The sequence below is a fragment of the Indicator indicator genome, chromosome 17 (assembly GCF_027791375.1).
Source record: "Indicator indicator isolate 239-I01 chromosome 17, UM_Iind_1.1, whole genome shotgun sequence".
NCBI classification, from domain to species: domain Eukaryota; kingdom Metazoa; phylum Chordata; class Aves; order Piciformes; family Indicatoridae; genus Indicator; species Indicator indicator.
This window is the reverse complement of record NC_072026.1, coordinates 2,982,348-2,997,200: the sequence shown is the minus strand read 5'-3', so window position 1 is coordinate 2,997,200 and position 14,853 is coordinate 2,982,348. Positions and strand designations below refer to the sequence as shown.

Sequence of the window (14,853 nt, the reverse complement as noted above, 5' to 3'; positions counted from 1 at the left end):
TTTACGTGGTAAACTGGCTATGGTTTGGTGGGTCAATAGGTTTTGGCCAAAAGAAGCTAGACAAACAGTCAGCAAAAATGCCCAACTACAAGAAGAAACAGAAGACAAAGTGAGTTCATTCTGCCCTGTTTTTACATATCTTCACTTAGGCAATCAAACAGAAGCAAAGACTTGAGAGGAAAAAGAAGTGAGAGTGCTATAATCATTATTACATGTAGAAAGCACTGTTCAAAACCTCAACTCACATACAACTTAGCCTGGCCACAAACAGGTAGCAGTCTACATAAGGACCAAAAAATGCTTCTGCATCCTCCACAGTTCCTCCTTCACTGCCTTCAATTTGCTGAGATATTGCAGCCACAGTCATCAGACCTACACCTCTCAATTCTTCCAGATGAACAGAAGGCTAACCAGTTTGCTTCCCCACGTACAAAAGTGTTACTTGAAAAGCTTATGGCAAAATGTTACTGGAAGCTTACATTAGAACCCCCAATTACTGGGGAAAAAAATAAATAAAACATCCCTTTGAGATGTCATTTGCTCCTCATTTATTCTGAATTACATTTGCAAGGAGTTTGCATCATTAATTTAATTAGCAACACATTGGCCTACTGAATCTTGTTTCTTAAGGTAGGTTTGAGAAACATGGGTGTTCTGTGCACAGCCACACAGGTGAGGTGAGTTAATGTCTGAAAGTCCCTGTGAACAAAACTGCAGCTTAAAGGCTGCACCTATTCTTGTAAAACACTCACACCTCTCTTCCATGCAGCAGTCTTCCTGGTTTGATGATTCTAATGGTAGAGATTACCACATGCTGCTGCCCAAGCTGAACTCAGTGCTCTTTACTGTCTGGACTCACATGCTTGTGGCAAGGAACAGTTTCTCCCAGTCCAGCAGCCAACCCCATGTAGCGGAAGACACGGCAGTATTATTAAGGTTACCGGACAGAGTTACATCAACCAAAGCCGAATCCCACCCTGCTGCAATGTGACCTGAGAAAGGATGTCCTGCCAACAGCAGCACCCACATGAGACTCTAAGTTTGTGCTAAATTTTCTTCTCATTGCCTTCACAAACCCTGTGCTAGACTCAGGCCCTCAGTTCATCTCACAAAAGGAAGAGGCCAGGTAACGCAAACTCTTTAAACACACGGAGTAAAAAAGGAAAATAAAGCCATCTACCTTAAAAAAACAAAACGACAATACCAAAAAAGCCCCAACTCTAAACCATAATCAGTTACTAGGGAAAGTTATAAAGTTCTTTTCCTGTAGCAAATATCACCCATTCAGACAAGATAACAAACCCACAGCAACACATAATTACTGATTTTAAAAGAACATTTTGATCCTTCCCATTATCAGAGAGCCAGGGAGAACTGTGTTTCAGACTGGTTACAGCTACGATAAGGCATGAAGCTGACCACAAGCACAGGGATTGCAGAGCTAGTCAAGGACCTGAGATCTTTTCACTGCTGCCTGCCTGGGAGAAGGCTAACTCTGTAATCAACTCTGCAGATGCTCTGGAAATAATTTTTAATGGCAGATTAAAGAATATTGGAAACATGTAAAATTTAAACTTGGTGAAAACAACATATTTCAAATCTTAATATAATGAAGTACATCTATATGAATATTAAGCCTCTGAGTTATCAAATCATACCATTCTTCTTTTAGAGCGACCCAAGTCTCTCCGAAGCTATCCTGCGGAAACCCAGGTGAGCTGCCTCCAACCACCCTCCTGCTCCTTTTACAGACCCAGAACAGCACATTGCCAAAATTACCTTACCCAAACAGAGTTATTTATTATATTGTAGCACTTTTCAGTGCATAAAGACACTCACTGTTTTCTATTTAAGAGTATTAGGTAGGCGTCCCTGCCCATGGCAGGGGGGTTGGAACTAGATGATCCTTGTGGTCCCTTCCAACCCTGACCGATTCTATGACTAATGTGCATGCTAACCACCCCCCCTTTTTTAGACAGCTTGTCCTCATAAGCCTTCATAAAAACTGCACTCTGTTGCAATGGCTCAGGGCACTTGAGTCAAGTTACAGGCAATACTATTACTTTCTTTTCCTAACATGACACCACCTAACTAGAGATCTTCAGACATGCACAGAACTAGGTAGCTGAGTCATCCACATCACTGCCAGTAATTACTCACAAAGGAGTTATGCAACTCCTAACACTGACAAAATTCAGTGGCCTTTGACAGACCAAGCTCAGAACATGCCCAAGAGGATGGACTGAAAACACTAGCAAAACCCAAAGATGTATTTGTTCAAACTGGTGTGGGCAACCTATTACATACTACAGCAGCAAAGCTCAAGTCAGGAATATGCCTGTTGGAGGGCTGCAACTTTTGAAGCAGCTCAGTTTTCTAGTAGAATACTTCAGTTTCCAGCCACTTTGTTGTTCCAGCCTTGCCTTCCTGGTCACCATCAGCCAATTAAGCAACTGGCTTCTGAAGTATTTCTTTCCAAGACTCTTGGTGTGAGGTTGCATTTATGCAATTCACAATATCCACATAATTGCAAACAGCATGCACTTAAAGTCAATTATACTTACCTGTTAAACGAAAGACTACTTCCATTTAATAGGCAGAAAATCCAAAGATTACTTTATTCTGCCTAATTCCAGGTATTTTTGCACTTCATTCAGCCTGGCCAATAAAATTCCAGCATTTACTGTTTTCTCTGTATACTGCAATCATATTTTAATAACCTACAACAGCTGATTATAATCAGCTAAAGTTGTGATAAAAAAGTTGTTTTTATCATGAAAATCCTTGTTAATCCACTATTTAGGAGGAAAAAAGTTCACTCATCATTTGATACTTAAACTGCATGACACTGGCCCTTCCTACCCAGGCTTAAGGAATTCCCACAGTCACAAAACTGCTTCGCAGGTGACACTGTCACAGGAACATGAGAACAGACAGGAACAGCACAGCATATGATCCAAAACGTAATCCTTAGCACCTAAAAGATGTCTTAAGTTTCTTCCAAAAGCTCATGTTGGTTTTATACTCTGAAGCACAAAAATTTGTTTCCTACCTTCAAGATCGATTTTAACTTCAAGTCAACATAAGCGTTTCCCAGTGAAGTAACGCTCATTTCTAATAATGTAATCCTAAATTTAGTCAAGCAGCAGATTCTTAAGAAACATCTTTGTTAAAACCCCAAACCACATGAATGCACCACTCCAACAAGCAAAAAGTACCACATATGCCTGATACGTACCTTAATATAAAGCCTTATGACAACAAGCATTTGTTAATGTAATTTGGGAAATTCATAAGCAATTTGAAGGAACTGGTTCCAGTATAAATGAAGCCTCAAACACTGCTAGCTAGGGACATAACAAACATGAGGTCTCATTTTAATCAGAGCACAACTGAAATGGTTTTTACACAGACCCTGTTAAGTAACTATTTCATGTACAGGCTTGACAGAAATATAGTTTAAACAAAGACTGTTGCAAACAATTGCCTTCAGATGTTACAGCAAGCTAGACATCCACCACATTCTGTTCTGTAGGCTAGATGAACCAGACTCCTACAGCAGTCTCTCTACTCAACCTATCCCAGGCAAGTACTTGAAGATAACTCGGACATCACCACCATCACCAGAACTACTTGGTGTTGTAGCTAGGGCTAGTTCTTCAGCCACTCTCCCTAACTGCCAATACAGTATTTATGGCAAATCTGTAAACAGAAGCAGCACTGAAGACAACGCTCTTAAGAGTAGCACCAGCCTCAGTAAAGGGGCATTAGTACAGTCACAAACCACCGAGAGAAGCACGATAACCACAACTACAGTACTGCTAGATTATTTTAGCACTGATGCATCACAGAAGAACAGACCAATGGGGCCAAGAAAGTTCTCAGACCTTCAATAAGCTTTGTAACTGAACTAAAACATACTATTTTTACCAACAGCAAGATTAACAAATCACCCTTAATACGTCTGTTGACTTTTAAATCCTTACCTGTAGCTTCAGTAACATAATTAGAATTTCTCTAACGTTAAAGTAGAGGGATCAAGTGTTATTAGATCATTAGAATATTTTTAAGTGTTAAAGTGTAGCAGCTGTGGTGTAGAAATACACATCCAGTCATTAGAGTACTGGGAAGGGGCACTCTGTATACACAGCTTCAGAAAAGATTAACAGCTAAAGAATTTAAAATCTCACCACTTTATTCCTACTGTTCCGGGTATAAATTCTTATAAGAGAACAAAAATTCACAAGATCCTTTCGAGAATATCCTTTCACTCTTCAAAACTTTAACCCACACCTTTTTTTTCTTCCTTATTTTGTACTCAGAGATTAATTTCCTACAGAGCTTTTTATGAACAAAAAGAACAGCCAAGTGCATCACAGAAAGCAAGTCTGACCAGTTTTATGAAGCTTTACTTAGATAACATCTTTTGTGTCTAATACACCTAGGTGTAATCTTTATTTATCTGACAATACCTGATACGCAATCCCACAGTTCTGATTTGAAAGTGCGAAAGTTTTAATGCCCAAGTGTCACATTCTGCTGAGACTCATGCACAGCATGACCAATTTTACCATTTACTTGCTTTTAAACAGCATGTGGCACTTGCTTATGGATGCATGTAGAGCTAAGCAACACCTCAAAGTCTCTCAGAAGTTATTTCTTGTTTAAGCATCCAAACCTGAGTCACGCACTCTCAGGTCATTCTGCCGATTCCATTCATGATAATTACTGTTTAGTTATTCAGTGCAAAAGCAAAGAGATCTCTCCTATTGACAATCTACCTGGATGCACACTCGGTACAGTCAAATTTTCAAAAGTTAAAGCAACTTTTCACAGAAGCTATGGACGTAAAACCGAGTTCACAAAACCCCTCCAGAGCTGTACGTTATCCGGAAACCGACGAGGGTTACGCTAACATGGTTAAGAAGGCGACAAAAAGCGCACCGGCCTTCAATGCTCGTTAACACGCGTTATTCTCAACTGAAAGTTGGCTGCCGTAACTCCACACGTGTTGCCGCTGCCCCGCGGGCCGCCGTCGCCTTCCGAGCCGCGGAGCTGCCGTCGAGCTAGGAGGCAGCAGCGCCGGCCGCAGCCACCGAGGCAGGCCTACGGCGACGGGACCGCGCTGAGGGTCGCCCTTGGGGGCCGCTGCCTGCCCAGGACGGGCCAGAGATGAGGCGAGCTCCCAGGAGGGTCAGTCCCAGCACGGCTGCTCCAAGGAACGAGGCGTGAGCAGACCAGGTGGCTCGGCGGGGGAACCGGGAGCCGGGCGGCAACACCGGGAAGGAAAGCGGGGGTGAATTCCGAGGGAAATGGGGAAGCGGCGGCAGCGCCGCCGAGAGCACCGGGAGCGGGCGGGGGAGAGCGGCGGACAGACCGAGGGCAGGGCGACGAGGTGCGGTAAGAGACCCGCGGAGTAGGGGCGGGGGCTGGTGGGGAGAGACCGGGGCTGGGGGCGTTGCGGTCCACCCGTCCTCCGCCCCCGGCCCGGCCGCTTGTAGCGGCGGCGAGGCCCGGGTAGCGGGAGGCAGGTGCCGGTAGGGAGCCGGCCACGGCGCGGGGAGCCCCGCCCCGCCCGGCCCCACACTGACCTCGCCGCCGCTCACGTACAGCTCCATTTTGTGACAGGGCTCGGGCTCCTCCGCGTCCTCCAGCGGGGCAAACGGCACCATGTCCCGGCTCTCTTCCTAGCCGGGCAGCCGCCGCCAGCTGCTGCACATTCCCCAGCCCTGAGGCCGGCTCAGAGGCGGCGGGCAGCCGCGGCGGGCCCCCTCCTTCTGCCCATGGAGCGCAGCGGCGAAGCTCAGACTACTGCTGCTGCCGGCCAGCGGGGGCACCTCCGCTCTACGCTCCCCCGCGCACACCCCCCAACATGGCGGCCGGCGGGGGCGCGGCCTGCGCGGCATGAGGATGACGTCAGGGCGGGCCGGAGAATCCCCTGCATGGGGAGGGAGGGCGCTGACGCGCGGTGACGCGCGGCGCCGTTAACGTTTCTCCCGGCCAGGCGGCGCCTCACTGAGGGGCACAGGGGTGGCGGCCAAGCGGGACGGATTCGTCTGCCGTCCTGCGACATTAGCAGGGCTCCGGTGAGGGCGGCTTCGCCGCGCTGGAGCACTGCCATCCTGCCTGAGGTACCGCAGTTGAGAAGCGGGGGCGCGGCACCTTGAATGTGCCGCCTGAGGCAGAAGGGAAGCCGAGGGAGGGTCTCAAGGAGCGGCACGACAGCGTTTAAAACAACACAAAGGAGTAAAAAGAGCGATTGTCAGAAGCCGGAGCAGAGCCGCTGTCCCAGCAGAGCGCTGTCCCCTCATCCCACACAAACACCTGCTCCCTGCCTTAGGTGCCTTGAATTGCCCTCATGAGCCCTGGCAAGCCCGCCTGGGAGCAGCTCTTCCCTACGAAGCGGACACCTTAGACAGCCCGGCTGTGAGAAGGGAGGCTCAGCTTCCTGATAAGGAAGGAAATAAAAAAAAAAAAACAAAACCCTAAAAGTTTTGGTTTTCAAAATTCAGTGGTTGCGGGGTATAGAGCGCAGGCGGCTGGGAAGTGGAAAAGCACAGCCTGGATCCTCCTGGGTTCTTGGTGAGAGGAGAAGCGTGAAGAGGTTGTGTGCACGTCTGCAGGAGAGCGGAGCCGCCTCCTTCCCTCTGGTTACAAACGCCAAGGGGATGGACTCCTTTGTTTCTAAGCATGTGTCCAGAGACAAACGCTACAGTACGTCCAAACCTGAGGCAGTATCAGAAAAAATAATTCTCCATCATTGTTTGATTTCAGGAGCTGGAAAACCCTAGATGATGATACCAAAAATACATCTTTTTAAGGATAGAAAAGCGCCTCAACGGTTCTGAGTTTTTATTTGAATGCCCTGCATGACTTAGGAAGCTCTGCCCTTCAGATAAAGCTAGTAAAGGGAGTCTCAAACCGTTCTACATTGCCAAATAATTCCATTGAAATTAGCATAGCCGAGGGAACAAGCTGATACACCCCATAGCTCAGAATGTGTCCTCCTGCTGTTTTGTTTTAAACTCAGAAGTCATCATACAAACAAGTATATAGTGTAAGATATGGTCTTTGATTAAATGAGTGTGAGAACCTGCATCACAAAGCTAACCACTAGCAGTTCCCTGTTGCTGAGCCTGCTGAAGAGTTGTGAATGTGTCATTGCAGCAACAGCCAGCTGGCATGTCAGCATTTCCATTGCAAACCTATTTTTAAAGGTCTGTAACTCAACCATGGAAGGCATATGTTTTGGACTGAAATGGGCAGTGTGTGCCAGGAATGTTTATCCTTCAGAAAATAAAAAGTAGGAAAGACAATGTAGGACCAAACTTACCAGTACTTAATGTTGAGAGAGAATTTACTTTTAAAATACTAACGTTGAGGCTAATTCACTTGTTAACATTTTTTAGTTGGATTGTACATGGAGATTTTAGAGCAAAGTGATAAGAAAGAGACAAACTCCAGCTTCATGAGCCTTTGGTTCACACACAGCTACCAACTCTGGTGGCTTTGTGCAACTGATGTGCACCTGCAAGAAGCCAAATGGCCAGTTCTTTTCAGTGGCATTGAATGTGTATGGACTGGAGCAGTGCTGAGGCAGATCTTAATGTAAATATAAAGGAAATAGAGTCAGAAGTGACTTTTTGACTCTGCATGTGCGTTCAGCAAAATCTTGTGCCTAAAACTTGCAGATGCTATTTCCCTGTTCCCTTTTCCTGTTGCCTCAAACAAGTGTTCTGAATCCCCAAAGGCTGAACACTGTAATATTTAAGAAGCTGAGAGGAATAATCAAGGAAGTTGGGATTGTTATTCATGTCAAAGACTACAAAAGGGAAATTATGATATATGTAGATATAATAGTGACTGAATAAGTAAAAGTACATTCAGAATTTCTTTTAGTCCAGGTCTCACAACCAAAGGAGCAAAAAGTATTCAATAAAAAGGCAGCAATATGTTACTGAAATGTAAAACTTAGCAAGACACTCCCCAAATGGTGTTTTATAGAGAAGTAAAACATCAAAAATAGAATAGGAAACTATTAGTTTAGGAAGACCACAGCCTCATGTCTTGGGTTACCAATGAAGATATAAATATGTATTTGGATATTCTTTGCACCTTTTCCTTTTCTTTGCACATCTTCTAGCCTGTGTCCATGGCAGTATGGCTATCAGGTCTCATTTGCTGTGCTGAATATTTGTCATATTCCTACCTTAGTTTGTTCAGCAAGGTCTGCCCATTACATTCATCAGCAGGTTGAGGTATGGCCAGCTTGCCACTTTTTCCTCTGTTGCTTGCTTTTATTAGATGGAATTTTCAAAGTAAACAGTTTCTAAATAGTTATTGGTTTCAAAATTAATTCTGTGACGTGGCAAAGTTGCTGAGAATGTTCTTTCACCAAGCCTAATAAGAAAAGAGTATAATAATAGCTATCATTATTTTTTAATGGAATCTACAGCCAAAATTCAGCCTTGCTCTGCATCCAGCATTGGGTTGGTCTGCACTGGGGACACATCTTTCTGTTCAACAAACTCCTGGGTCATCTTCCAAGAATTCGTCTAATCACTTACTAAACTATTATAATTTTTGAGAGCTTGTCTGGTGAGAAGGTGAAGGCAAGAAGGACACAACTTCATTGCCAGAAGGAAGGTCAACAAGATGAGAGTGGCTGAGGTTGAAAAGGTTCTATGGAGGTCATCTGGTCCAATATGCTTGCTCAGGCAGGCTCACAGAGAGCACATTGCCCAAGACCATCTCCAGCTGGTGCTTTGAAAACCTCCAAGAACCACCAGCTCTTCAGGCAACCTGTGGCAGTTTCCAGTCACACGCACCTTAAACAAGTCTTTCCTGATGCTAAGGAGGAAGCTTCTGCCTGTGTGTCAGTTTGTGCCCATTGGTTCAGTACCAGGGTGCCACTGGCAATAACCTGGCTCCATCATCTTCCAAGCTGACTGGCACTCCTAGAGTCCTTTGCATCTGCCTCTTGGTAATTTCACTTGGTGGCTCTTTGCTTTGTCTTCCAACACAAGAGCCATCAACCTCTGCTCACTTTGTCAGTGCCAGGGCTCTCTGCATCTCCCTCCTGTTATCCCCTGTGTCAGTTCTTGGCAAGACAGAAAGGGTAATTGATTTAATTGTTGCGCATATAATAGGCTAAAACTCTGCCCTCCAACAGGTATTGACACTTGTTAATTATTTTAATTACTCTGAGGGCAATTCTCCAGGTATAGAGGAGGACCCCACCGGCCCACACAGGCATAAACATAGGGCAGAGGAGTCATTGTTTACTCCAAGGAGCAGCGTTGGTGCAGCTGCTGTGTAACAGCCCCGGCAGTCAAAGGGGAGCAGGCAAAGCTCAGCCTAGATTTGCAGTTTGCTGTTTGCAGCATGGGAAGATTTATAGGAGGTGGCCTTAGGGGAAGCAAATCCTGCAGGATTTCCCTTGTCAAGGCTTGGGGAGGTGATTCCAGGATTTCCTTCCTGAGCTGAGATGATGCTTTCTGTGCAAAATGGAGCAGTGACTTGGTGATGGTATGGCCAGCCCCTCTGTGAGGGTAGATGTGGTTGTATGAAGGAAAAATCAAACCAAGTAAAATTCCAGCCCAAATGCAAACCTGAGATTCATCCTAGGTTTAGTGACAGCCTCCCTCTAACTACAGGTTGTGTGCCTCAGGCAATGGTGGCTCCCTATCAGTAAAACAAACAAACAAAAAGCTCACTTACAGATAAAAAAGGAAGACAATTGGAGATGGGTGCTCCTGGATCAACACCTTAAGAAAGATCCTTGATACTCCCTATTTCATTCTCACCTTCAAAGCAAAAACACTTTTTTGGGGCTGTTTCAGAAGCACAGGACAAAGTTAGCAACAAATCTTGCCACGTTTGTCCAAAAGGAGCTAAAGAAATGCCTCAGCCATATGGAAAATACAATTACTTTATGTCTGCTGATCACATTGCTTTGACAGGGAGGGATGAAAACTACAGATAGGCACAGTGAATGAAGAGCCTGCTAAATTAATTTGTGTTTATTTAAACTTTTTTCACTTTTTTTTTTTTTTAGTTCTTTGTCATTTCAAAATGTATTTTGAATTCCTATGTGCTACACTTAATTATTTTTCCCCCAAACTGAGTGAATGCTGCAAAACAGGCAACTGGCACATCTCACATGTTCTATATCATCAAACAAAATGCTATGTACAGTCAAAGTAAAGATCCACTCTCCAATCTCCAACTCTGGCTAAGAAAGAAGACAGAAAACAAACAGGGTGAGCAGCTTCCAGCAGTTCAGGTTTCGTGAGCCAAGGGTGGTATCTTGCACCAGATAGTCCTGATAGATATTTCTTCCAACAGTTTGTTCGAGTCTTCTTGAATATCTGAATTTTCAGCAACCATAACATCTCACAACAAGTTCCACAACTAAACCTTATTACAAATGCATCTCACTCTGAGCTTACTGCTGCCTAGTTTCATCTAGTGTTCCCGAGCCTTGTATTGTAAGGGAGGGTGGATTAGGCACCCTTTCCACAGCTTTTGTGATGTTATGCATGGTATATAACCCACAGCCGCTGTCCTACCAGGCTCTGCTCTGTTTCCCAGGCTGGAGATTCCTGATCTTCAGTCACTCGTAAATGAAAGGTGGGGATATTGCAGTTTCTCTGTACACATTTTCACTGGTGATTTGGAAGTAAATAAAAAAGCAGCTACCAATAATGTGCACAAATTACAAAGAGAAAGTAATGAGCAGTCATTAGCTATCAAAGTCCTTTGGGAAATGACGAGCAGCTCACGGTAAATTACAGGCCTGCCACCAGGACTGGATGCACAGCAGCCATCAAGTGAGGAGGGAGTTTGTTTTACAGCCATGAGCAGCACTGTAGGGATGGATACTCAGGCTTTGAGTACAATTTTGGAGTCTGTGCTTGGAAAAGCCCAGCAGAGAACCACAGAAGTCCTCCAGCCTCTACAGAATGACTTACAGTGAAAAGCCCAAAGGCCCAGCTGTTGCAAACCTAATTCTGAATGCTCATCAACAAAAAAATTTCTTTGGTAATTCCAAAGACTACTGAGGAAAGCTCGAGCAACTCTTTCTCATCTGAACTGCTAAGCTTAGCTGAGCCAAATTCAGGTCAGAAAAAGTAATTAAATACTGAATGAAGTGGCCGCAGCAGTGTGCATACACCAACAGATGGCAAATCTACCACAAGCAATTGGTCCTTTTTTTTTTTTCTGAGCTGAACCTCACATACTTCTGTGTTTTTCCAAAAACTTGTGGTGGTGTGTTTCTCCAGACCTGTTTAAATCTTGAAGCTGAAACCAAGGCCAAAAATTTCAACACTGGAATCACAGTGAATTTTGCATCAGAGGACAGAGCAAACCATCCTAATATCCCAATATGCAAATATATCGACAATGATGAATGCTTAAGGAATTAATTGCATCCAAAATCATCATGATCTCGATCTTCATGGGAGTTTTTGTGACAGCAGAGGGTGTTACTTCTGAAAGGAAACAGAGTCAAAGATGTTGGTAGTTCCTAACTTTAGCTAGGAGCCCACATACCATGCCTCAAACCAGTACCCTAATCATCTCAGGTGAAAATTCTTCCCATTTGAGAAGATTATAACTAACTTCCTGCTGAGCCATGGCTAGAAAAATGTCTCAACCTGGAAGATTAAACAAGGACTTAGTATCTGTCAGAAATAACTGCAGTAGCTGTTTGTGTCTTGCAGCATAAAAGATCCAGATTTCAAATAATATATTTAGAAATTGTTTTCTCCTTGTTGTGGAACAAAAGGACTCGACTGGATGAGTAATAGAGACATTACTGGCAACAGAGAGTAGGTCGCTGAATGCCACTTCACTAATATTAGTTTAGGTCTTCAGATAATTGCTCTGGTGCTTAAAGGATCCCCACTCCTGGAGGAAATCAGCACATGTTCCAAACCCACTGCTGTTCTTGTAGCTTCTGGGGCCAGCATGAGTTGATTGCTGTTCCTTGTCCACTATCATCAAGGTTATTTTCCATCCCTCTTGACTTTGCTTCTGTTCCAATTGAGGCACAACTTGACTCATCAGTTCTTTATTTGGAACACACATCACATTTCTTCACTTCATCAGTTCTCCTCCCAGTGAGGTCACTTGTTTGTGGCCATTCAATACTTTCTGCAAGTGCCTGGTTCTCACTTTAACTCATTTTCATACTGTCCTGGGCAAAGAGTCTCACTTAAGGCAACCTGATCTAGGTGAACCTATTCTAGCAGGAGGGTTGGTCTAGGTGATCTCCAGAGGTCCCTTCCAGCCCCCACCATGCTGGGATTATGTGAAAGCCACCATTCAGCCAAGTGTGCATTCTGTAGCAGTGTGACTTTGGGTTCAGCACATGGTAAAAGCTGAGGATGTTCTGAAATGCATTTCTGAAGCTCTATTTGAAGACCAACTTCTTTTTCCATTAAAAATGGAAATAGTAATATAATTTCAATGGGAGCATGATCATCCTGTAAGTAATTGCTCTCAGGAATTTAATTTAAACCTCATTTGACTGACATTTCTTGTTTGCAAGATCTCTATTTTTAGGAACGATGTCTTGCTAGTGTATCTCTCTTCATCTTAGTCATGACTGATAACAGAATAATCATCTCAACTACTTGCCTTTTCTTTTCCTGCATAATGGCTTTTCTGCATTTTTATATACCAAACATACCAGAATAGAACAATTAGACAAATAACAGTATTATATGCAGATGAGCAGGTAAGTGATTAGAACTTACTTGAAACTCTATCCTAGGCTGGGTGTCAGGCTGAAAAGTCTCTAAAGTCACCTACGGCTTTGTTTAAAAGACTAAGGAAAGGTTCAAGTTTGCCTTTGAAGCATCACATTCACGTTAGCCTCAGCCAGCATTAGACATGGGTGTTAAACACAGACTCTCTGCATACCTGTCTTGGTTTTAAGAGCAGACAGATGCTCTTTAGCCCTTCTCAAAGGAGTTCAAGAAAAAGACACCAGACTGGAAAGAACTGGAAGTTTGAATGGAAGTGTAATTCATAGCTACATACAACAGTACAAAAGCATATGAAATACACAAATATAGTCTGCCTCAGCCACTCTTCTCCAAAAACCTCCTTAGGCCAAAGCTTTTCACAACCTTCTTCCAAACCAGGCCAAAAAAAACATGCTCCAAATGCACATCGCACCTCCCTCCACTCCCCCATACCTCCCAGCCCAGGCCCGAATGATGCTGCTAAAAATTCAGCTTGCAGCAGCACCAGGCCCCACTGCCCCCCAAACCTGAGATAAGGGAGCCTGAGTCAGGAAGGGAGCAGGGAGAGGGGAAAGGGGGGACAAACAGCTTGTGCTGTTCCCTTACGAAGGGGAGATGCAGGCATTCTGAGAATGAAATAACAAAAGATTACACTTTCCACTCCACTCCTGGACCTATCTAGCCTCTGGAGGTCTGTACTCTATGGTTTAAGGACATTCCAGTTTCTTAAGCCAATAACAGTACCATGACTCTGACTGACTCATTCCTTAACGTGCTGCTCGGCTAGAGTTAACCACTCAGCCCTATCAATGCTATCTGATCACACAGCACTGCCAGCAAAGTCAAAACTTTCTCCTGGTCACATTGTGCTCTCCAGGACAAGTCTGAAGCAGCAGTTTCAATGATGGTGTCTCTTTAAGCAGCATGTTTCATACAGGGCGACGCCACAAAAGGCTTCGCAGTTCATTGTCTGGTTTCCTCGACTGCTTTATCAAAAGGCAGTGGCCATGGGGGGGTTGGGTGCTGCATTAAGAAAGGACATTCCTTGTGACTGCTCTTTGTAATATTTTCTCACCTGCTGTAAATCTGTGAGGACAAGTGATTATGAAGAGTTTGCCACAAGTTGACTTTGACCCTGAAGGAGCTGCTCCTCCTTTTAATGATGAGCTGTCACAGGCATCGATCAGTAGCCATGGAAGAACAGATGAAAGCAGTGAAAAAACAACATCGGAGGAACAGACTTCTTAATGATAAGGCAAAAATCCAGTCCCTACCATCTGAGAGGCAGATTCTCACTGCCTTTAATGGCAGTTTTTTTAGTAAATGTTGTGTATTGGCTTGAGTGAGAAATGAGGGCACTCAGCAGAGGAAGCATCTAATAGAATGAGGTCAGACTTTTAAGGACTGGCTGTTACCCAGCAAAGCAGAACATCAGCAGACCACTACAGAGTAAACAATAAATAACCCTCTGTTAATGGGAAGAATGAGGCTGGTAGGGGGGATCTTGAAAACACTCCCAGAGGTCAGCTTCTGGTATAAGTTTGCAGCATTTCACCAGTTAGTGATGTTTCACTGAATTTAAGCAAATTAGAGCTGAGTCCTACAGATGATATGACAACACTTTACAGATTACAGCAGAAAGGAGCTAGATCTAGAGCCCTGCTGCCAGAATGCTACCCAGACAGTCTGCATGGGAAAGATGAACAGGCAAAGGCAGTATCAAAATTAAATTCTACACCAAAGACCTGGCAGCGCTGTTCCTCTTCAAAGCTGAGGTGACTTCATATACAGGCCTGCTCCTATGCCAGCAGTGTAGGTGAAAATAAAATTTCTTGCACCACTAAACCACTTTGTGCTGCATCCCTGGAAGGTGCTCCAGGGCTGGGTTTGCACCTTTTGGACTACAAACTGACCCCACCATGCGAATGGATGGATGCTGAACACTGTGGAGTATAACCCCACCAGTGTACCCTATGGCTGGGAAGATAAAATGCTACTTGTATAAAATGCTGGGGCTTTTCTTAAGCTTGTAGTTCTGATCATCTTCCTTCAGCTCATAAAAGGAAGAGGAGGAGCCCTTGATATTTTTTCCTGCAGC

General features: G+C 44.4%; 1 protein-coding gene across 1 annotated transcript in view; it reads right to left on the bottom strand.

Moving 5' to 3' along the window:
• RPS6KA6 (ribosomal protein S6 kinase A6) overlaps positions 1-5,672 on the bottom strand; it is a 41,223-nt gene extending 35,551 nt beyond the window's left edge. Inside the window, exon 1 of the mRNA XM_054388876.1 lies at positions 5,592-5,672. Coding sequence (XP_054244851.1) covers positions 5,592-5,672 — 81 coding nt within the window. The remainder of the gene's footprint in view (positions 1-5,591) is intronic.
• Positions 5,673-14,853: the final 9,181 nt, after the last annotated feature.